Genomic DNA, 8,812 nt, shown 5'->3' with positions numbered 1-8,812 from the left:
GAAGATTTCACCTTCCTGCTGTCAAGGTCATTTTCTTAACCTCTCTTGAGAGATTTATCAAGAGGTTTTTTTAAACCTTTCTGTGTGACAGGAGCAGAGAGGAGCCAGTGGGGGTGGGGAGCAGGGCGAGCAGACTCCTTGGAGAACTGAGGGAGAGAAGCCGCTTACCTAATACCTTTTCTCAGGCCAACAGATGAAGTGGTTCCTGAGCCCCAGCGAGGTTTGGACCAAGGGACCTAGGGACACAGAAATCACAGTCTTTTCATCTGAGGCGTGGTCTGTGCTCCCCACTCAACACACACGCTAATTGCTTTGTTGTTGTTTATTAACTATTCTGTGAGCATGATGCTCCAGCCTCTGCCGTCTCACTGACCGCAATTTCGGCAGAAAATAGCTAAAGATGATGTCATCCTTCACCACCTTTCTATCACTGGTGCCCTTTACCAACAACTAAAAGACTGGGAGTGTTAGTACTCAAACCCGGGCTAACTGTGATGCTGGCCCCCAGCTTCTCCCTGCATCCCTCATCCCTACCTGTTCCAGGGTCCTCATGGCAGGCATACCCTGCACCCTGCCTTACACTTCTCCAGCTCAGGGGACTGGCCTGGGCTGCCCTTTCCCCACCTGCTCTTCCCCATATAACCTAGTTATTTTGCCTATGGGATCCTTTTGCGTTTTTTGACTCTTTTTCGTCTCTTGGCCTCCTGGCCCTCCCCTCTTTCCACAGGACCTGGCTCAGCTAGCTGGTCCCGTTCACGCTGGACCCTCCCAGGTGCCCCAGCCTCTGGCTATGCTCTCCCTCATGTCTACTACAAACCTTCCCCTCCTCCGCCACACCTCGGAGCAGTCGCCTCCTCCTTTGACTTCCTTTTTTCATTCACCTACTCAACAACCAACCATGCTGTGTTGTTGCTTATTAAGTGTTCTGTGACTTTTTTGCTCTGGCCTCTGGGTTTTTACTGACTGCAGAAAGGGGCCTTTCCCAGGGATAGCCAGTGCTGTAATTAAAAAGAAAGAAAAAAAGCGATGTGTGAGAGAAAGACACCCGCCATGAGACAGAGCACAGAGCTCGGGTGGAGAGGTTTTTTTATTAGGGGAAAGTGAATGGGCAAAGGGGGGAGGGGGGGGGAGACTGGTCTCTGGGGACAGGAACAGCAGAAAAGGCAGAAAAGAAGAAAGAGGCAGGGAGAGAGAGGCAAAGAGACAGAGAGACAAAGGGACAGGCAGAGAGAGGGAGAGAGAGGGAGAGGGAGGGAGGAAGAGAGAGAGAGAGGAAGGGAGGGAGGGAGGGAGGGAGGGAGGGAGGGAGGGAGGGAGGGAGGAAGGAAGGAAGGAAGGAAGGAAGGAAGGAAGGAAGGAAGGAAGGAAGGAAGGAAGGAAGGAAGGGAGGGACAGGAGGTGGGCAAGGCCCGCCTTTTATAAGGGAACGTCGTAAATGGGCACAGGAAGTGCCCTTAGTGGCTGCCGCTGAGCCGCTGAGGACATATCCTGTCAGGACCCCAAAGGCAGGCCAGTACAAATGCCTGAATACTAACACCTGTTATGCCCAGATCCGGGAAGTCCCCCCAAAACCAACAAGGAGCCCAAGTACGTATGTAAAAGCAAAGAGCGTTTATTTTATACAAGGTTGTAAACTCCGTCTCTCCGTGTGTCCAACGTATTGGAATAATCAGAGTGCCCTGAGCTCAGAGTCGGGTTTTCATAGTAGTAAAGGTGGGGGTGAGGGATTTCTAAGGTTCAGGACCTCTGATTGGCTGACATTTGTCTAGGGGTGTCCTGGTGAAAGTGTGCTGGCAGGTGATCCTATCTACAAGGTTGGAACGTTAGGAATTTCCTTTGGATGGTCTGTTCTTGGATGGTGCCTGGGTAATCTCAGTTTGTGATTCTTCCTGCAACCAGGTATTGCCTCAGGGTAAACTACTGTGACTCTGGCCTCCTCCGTTAAACTTATCGTGGCTGAGTCCTTCTCTGGCAGGTGATAAGGGTTGAAAGTTAAAAACTTCCTTTGGGTGGTCTGTTCCTATTAAGCTTATCATGGCCAGGTCCTACAACACCCAGTATTATCACGTTCTTGGAAGTAGCATCTAACCCACCTTTCCAATATAGATCCCATCCCAGATTACACTCCAGGGGACCACGTTCCTCGGCTCATTCCAAGTTCCAGATGACTAGCGGCAGCCCCCATGTGAGGGCAATCAAACCTGCCTCCCATCTCACCTGTCCTTCCTGTGAAAATCACTCCCCACCAGGTCTCCCATGGGCCCCAGGTGGTACTGCACAGCATGCTGTGCCTTCCGTTGCTAGGAAACCGCCTACAGATGAGGATTCCTTCCTCATTTCCCTAGAATCCCACATATCCCAGGCTTCAACTGATTCTGTAGCCAGAAGATGTCTGTTTTCTACAGCTGTGATAGAACACCATGACCAAAAGTAACTTGAAGAGGAGAGAGTTTATTTGGCTCTTATGGTCCCTCCCCTTTATGATCCCTCCCCTTTATGGTCCCTCCCCTTTATGGTCCCTCCCCATTATGGTCCCTCCCCTTTATTATCCCTTCCCTTTATGGTTCCTCCCCTTTAGGGTTCCTCCCCGTTAGGGTCCATCATGAAGGGAAGTAAGGGAAACATGAAGACCTGAATTTAATTGCCAGAAACCGGGTGTTCAAGAGCGAGGTTATGGAGCAGTTGAATTGCCATCCTCGGCTGCACACGAGCTGACAAGTTTACTCTGTCTGAGGCCATGAGGAGGCAGAAGAGCTGAGACTCAACCTCTTTGTTTCATCGCTAATGAAGGGTAACCCAGCTCTCACTTTTTGGTCTCATTGCCTGCTTCTTACACCTGCCATTTTATAAAGTGCCTTTTCCTCAGTTTTGTTCCAAAATTCCTTCACTGTCCACCAAATCGTGTCCGGATGTAAGAGATGGAGATTTGGGGTGTCCTGTGTCCTTTCTGCTAAGCACGGCAGCCATTAACCAACTTCATCAGAAGCAGCGGAGACTCATAGGAAGTGGGGAGATCACTAACCACCCCCTACTGAAATTTAGCACCCCTCATGCTGCTCTCTCCCAACTGTATCTCACTCTGCCCCAACCTGTGTGGTCTCAGTAGGTGCTAGAGGAGCCTTTCTCAACCTGTGGGTCACGAACAACCCTTCCACTGGGGTCACCTCGGACCATCAGAAAACACAGATTTTACACGAATATTCATAACGGTAGCAAAATTACAGTTATAAAATAGCAATGAGATAATTTTATAGTGGGGGATCATCACAACATGAGGAATTGTATTAAGGGAAGAATTGCATTAGGAAGGTTGAGAAGCCCTGTGCTAAGGTATATAGAGAAACGCTAACTGAGGGAGGAACTTCAGCTCTCTAGCTAGCTATGAGGGAGTCATCGTGCACGCTGAGGCAAGGCTTTCCAGGTGGTGCTGCTTTGGGTCCCTGAAGAAAGTCAAACTCCCTAGTTCGCCATCCTAGAGTCAGAAAGAATTCTTTGGGTCTGTGTCCCATCCTACTCCTCAACCCCATTCCACCCAACCCCCTACCTACCCACCCTCAGGTAAGTGGATACTTGTTTATGTTTTTCAGGAAAAGTACGCTTAACGGCTCTAATGGTAGTTCAAACATCAATGGGCTCCCCAGACATCAGTGCTCTCAGAGCTGTGTGCCATGGGGTATCCTGAGTGTGGCATGGTCTCTGAATACAGAGGTCACATTCTAAGTCAGGATTGATGGCTACAAGAAGAGGAAAATTACAATACGAAGAAAGACTTAGGGGCTGGAGAGATGGCTCAGTGGTTAAGAGTACTGACTGCTCTTCTAGAGGACCCAGGTTCAATTCCCAGCACCCACATGGCAGCTCACAACTGTCTGAAGATCCAGTTGCAGGGGATCTAACACCTTTGTACCAATGCACATAAAAAATAAAGTTAAATAAACCATAAAATAAAAAAAAAAGAAAGACTTAGTCAGCTGACAAATTATATGGTTCAAAATATCCACATAGACAGCTGCCAAGATGGCTCAGTGGGTACAGGAGAGTGCCACAAAGCCCAAAGACCAGAGTTCCATCCCCACATGCTGGAAGGAGAGAACTGACTCCCACAAATTGTCCTCTGAACTTGATGCATGGTCCTAGCAAACATAACTAAGTAAATGTAACTTTTAAAAATATTCAGACAGGCCGGTCAGTGGTGGAGCATGCCTTTAATCCCAACACTCGGGAGGCAGAGGCAGGCGGATCTCTGTGATTTTAAGAACAACCTAGTCTAAAGAATGAGTTCCAGGTCTGGCTCCATAGCTACTGAGAAACCCTGTCTTGAAAAACAACAACAAATATCCAAACAAAAATCTAAAGGAGATGAGCAAAGACTTCCCTGGATAGAAGATTCTGAATGAGACGTTGAAGGATGGGGAGTGTTTGGGCATGGAAAAGATAAGGGGTGGTGAGATGGCTCAGCACGTAAAATAACAAACTACAAAAGCTTCACAACCTGAGCTCACCTTCCCAAAACCACGTGAGAAGCTGGATGTTATGGCCTGCCCATGATGCCGGCACTCCCACAGCAAGGTGGAAGCGGAGACTGGGGAAACCAGCCGGAAGACACAGGCTGTGCAGTGGGAGTATTTCACAGTCGGGACTTCACTGGGATTTGCATATGTGGAGGGAATGCCCTCCAAAGTTGCAAATTTAATCTTTTTAGTCTTGGGAAGCATGGCAGTTGGCGTTTAACCAATGAGCCTGTTATAAAAGTAAGTGTTCGGAGAAAATCAGTTAACTGGAAATTATAGATGGTATAGTTTACAATAGAAATAGACAGTTCGGAGCAAAGAGCAAGAGCTCATTTCTAATTTGTGCACAAGGATTCGGGGGGGGGGGGAGAAAGGAAGGAAGAACAGTGGGAAAATCCAGAAACTCAGAGAGAAACTTGGCTTGCTGACCAGGCTGGACGAGGGAGATCACGCAGTGCTTTTGAAACATGTTGAGCCTCCTTCTGAGTTAGCTCCCAAGACTTTTTTCTTTTTCCTATTTCCTATGCAATTTTATATACATCACATTCCCAAAACAGCTTAAGAGATGCCAGAAGTTTCGTTGACTAGAACCGAGAGGAACATGTAACCCAGCTCTAACAAGAACCCTGGCCAGTTTCCCCAGAGATGAGAAAATGCTCACTTTAGCCAAGTACAGGAAGGTCTTATTCGTTTTCTTGGGTAACATTGGAAAATAAAGTTTCATCATGAAAGTAAAACTTCAGCCACATCTATCAGGGTGACTATTTGCAAAACAAAACAGAAAATCCCAAGTGTTTCGTAAGGTTATGAGAAACCCACTGGTGGGAATGTTGGGAAATGCCGATTAGGAAATAATCAGTAGCGGCCTCATTGGAAACCCACTCCCACGCTAAGTATTTCAGAGGGATGGAATACAGGGGTGGGGGTGGGGAGGTGGATTGGGAGTAGAAAGTGGCCATCTTGCCTTGTGTATTATTACAAGAGCGTGGGAACCACTGAACCATGGTTTGTAACAGGCAAAATCTGGAACATCTTCAATGCCTAGCAGCAGGAGAATTCGTGAGGAGACTGCCATGAATTCATAAAGGGGAATGAGACACCAGGCACAGGTGCTGCAGGGATAGTGGTGAAGCAATGCTGAGCTAAGGAAGCTTGACTTGTGCGACCTATCCGTATACAGTTCCCAAGCAGGACCACTAAACACTAATAAGGAAGGAAGTGTTCACTGCCGAGCTCGAAGTACTGGGAGCTGGTTTGAGGGGAATAGCAGACTGTATGTACTGTGCATAGGGTAGGGTCTTGGCATACAGGCAAGAATCTACTTCCTGGTGTGCGACGGCGGCAGTGGCGGCGGTGCTGTTAGCAGCGGCTGCAGCAAAGCATCTGACGAGATGTCTCACACCATTTTGCTGGTACAGCCTACCAAGAGGCCGGAAGGCAGGACTTATGCAGACTATGAGTCTGTGAATGAGTGCATTGAAGGTGTTTGTAAGATGTATGAAGAACATCTGAAAAGAATGAATCCCAACAGCCCCTCCATCACATACGATATCAGTCAGTTGTTTGATTTTATTGATGATCTGGCAGATCTCAGCTGTCTTGTTTACCGAGCTGATACACAGACGTACCAGCCTTACAACAAAGACTGGATCAAAGAGAAGATCTACGTGCTCCTTCGTCGACAGGCCCAACAAGCTGGGAAGTAGTTGAGTCAGAAGCATTAGGGGCTGGGGGTGGGCTTGGAACAGGTGCATACAGCGTGCTGTAGTGAACATTTTGTATGATAGTAATCCTGTTTCCATTTTGTTACGCTAGAGCCAAGATTGAATGTATGACATGGAACATGAATGATATTTTCTGAAAACCACCATTATTGCCCATTTACTCTTTTTCTTTTTTTTTTTACTTAAACATTTTTATGATAATTCAGAGAGAGTGTTCTTTGCCATTTAAGGTTGGTTCCAGTCCTTGAAACTGTTGGTGTCTGCTTTACAGCAGTGAGTGCACTAACCCTTTGTGAGGGGTGGGGTGGTGACAAGCTTAGTTATGTCCTCTGGGAAAGTCTTAGTGAAAATAAAGAAATGTTCTGGAGTTGTAAAAAAAAAAAAAAGAATCTACTTCCTAACAGTTCTCATCTTAAAGGGAATTATATACCATGGGATAATCTCAAGTGTGATAATGAGCAAAGGAGACTTGACCTGGTATGATTCTGCCTATATAAAGTTCTCAAAATGGAGCAGGAGAGATGGCTTAGCCATTAAGGGCACTTGCTGCGCATCCGGGAAACCTGAGTTAAGTTCTCAAGACGTACACCAGATGACTCACAGTTGCCTTCAATTCCAGCTTCAGGGGATCCAGTGCCACCTCCTGACCTCTTTGTGAACCTTTGCACACAGTGCACACATGGACAGGCAGACCCAGAAATAAATATTTTTAAAAGCCCCAAGTAAAAAAGTAAACATTACTCATCCCTAGGAGGGAAGTAACTGAAATTTAAGATAATGGTGTAAGGGACAAGTGGGCAGTTGCTTTAAAAATTAGCATTGTCAGCATGGTGGTGGTGGTGCACACATTTAATCCCAGCACTCAGGAGGCACAGGCAGAAGAATCTATGAGTTCAAGACCAGCCTGGTCTACAAAGCAAGTTTCAGGACCGTCAGGGTCACACAGTAAAACCCTGTCTGGAAAAAAAAAATACCAAAAATAATAATAAATTAATTGATAAAAATTGGTATTGTCTCTACCCAGGAGAAACCAGGGCAGGATCCACACGGGCACTTGTACACTGTAGCAAGTCTTTCTCTGTCCCACCACCTCCCAAATGATGACATGGAGATTTCTTAATTATTATCAAAGTTTGGCCTTAGTTTAGGCTTGCTTCTAACTCACTCTTTTTTTTTTCTTTTTTTTGGTGTGGGGGGGGATTTTTCGAGACAGGGTTTCTCCGTAGCTTTTGGTTTCTGTCCTGGAACTAGCTCTTGTAGATCAGGCTGGCCTCGAACTCACAGAGATCCGCCTGCCTCTGCCTCCCGAGTGCTGGGATTAAAGGCATGCGCCACCACCGCCCGGCTCTCTAACTCACTCTTATAACTTAAATTAACTCATTTCTATTAATTCACATTCTGCCACGTGGCTTGTGACTTTTACCTCCCTCTCCTCCTCTCTGCCCTGCTTCCTCTGCATCCTGTTGGCAACCCCACCTTTCTTATTAGTCTCTGAGTTCTCTCTATCCCCAGAAGTCCCACCTAACCTCTTCCTGTCTAGCTATTGGCCATTCAGCTCTTTATTAAGCCAGTCACAATGACACACCTTGACACAGTGGAAAGGAACATTTCCCAATAGTACACGACCAATCTCCCTTGTGTCGTTGCTGGGCCTCTCTCCTGCTTTATGAGGGCGTGCCAGTCTCCATGCTCTCTACTGCTGACTGACGTTCTTGGGGGGAGCTGGAGAGATGGCTCAGAGGTTAAGAGCACTGGCTGCTCTTCCAGAGGTCCTGAGTTCAGTTCCCAGCAACCACATGGTGGCTCACAACCATCTATACTGAGATCTGGTACCCTCCTCTGGCGTGTAGGCATACATCAAGGCAGATTGTTATATACATAATAAATAAATCTTTTAAAAGATGTCTTGGGATTTGCCTGTTATAAAGAGTGGCCCAGTGGTTCCTAGACTCTGGTAAGAGACAGACGGGGTGTTTGATTTCTACTTCAAATCCACCTTCTTGTATTAGAGATACCTAAAGTGGGTGCTGCTTTCTCAATGGTTCTTACTGCCAGCTCCAAATCAATGCCTCCCTAAATTTCTAACAAAGGAAAACTAACTAAAAGCACAAATTTCAGGGTCTCAAACCCAAGCCTCTCAAATCAGACAATCCTTGGAACATACAGAGGACTTTTTTTTTTTTTTTTTTTTTTTTAATGCATTGGTGTTTTGTCTGCATGTTAGCAGCCATGTGGTTGCTGGGAATTGAACGCAGGTCCTATAGAAGGGCAGCCAGTGCTCTTAACAACTGAACTACCACTCCAGTCTACAAAGTATTTTTTTTTAAGTGCCTTAGTTAACTCCTAGAGTTGCTCTGCCTTGGTTTCCTTAAATCATGGACTATGACCAAGGCAGGTAAGCCGGAAACAAAACAAAACAAAAAACCCTTTCCTTCACTGAGTTACTTTGGGCATTGTCTTCATCACAGCAATAGAGAGCCAACTAGAGCAGGCAGTGCTGGCCCAAGTCTTTAATCCCAATACTCAGGAGGCAGAGACAGGCAGAGCTCTGTGAGTTTGAGGCCATCCTGGTCTTCA

The 8,812-nt window shown here is 46.7% G+C and overlaps 1 protein-coding gene across 1 annotated transcript; it reads left to right on the top strand.

Moving 5' to 3' along the window:
* Window positions 1–5,874: 5,874 nt before the first annotated feature.
* Window positions 5,875–6,354, top strand: LOC130886956 (enhancer of rudimentary homolog). Its single transcript, XM_057789222.1, has one exon. It carries the CDS (start codon window positions 5,903–5,905, stop codon window positions 6,215–6,217), a length of 315 nt encoding a protein of 104 aa, XP_057645205.1. The 5' UTR covers window positions 5,875–5,902; the 3' UTR covers window positions 6,218–6,354.
* Window positions 6,355–8,812: the final 2,458 nt, after the last annotated feature.

The sequence above is a fragment of the Chionomys nivalis genome, chromosome 14 (genome assembly GCF_950005125.1).
Source record: "Chionomys nivalis chromosome 14, mChiNiv1.1, whole genome shotgun sequence".
Taxonomy (NCBI): Eukaryota; Metazoa; Chordata; class Mammalia; order Rodentia; family Cricetidae; genus Chionomys; species Chionomys nivalis.
This window is presented reverse-complemented; position numbering and strand designations above follow the sequence as displayed.

Coding starts and splice junctions, on each gene's coding strand:
- LOC130886956 (XM_057789222.1), top strand. CDS start 5,903: ATGTCTCACACCATTTTGCTGGTACAGCCTACCAAGAGGCCGGAAGGC.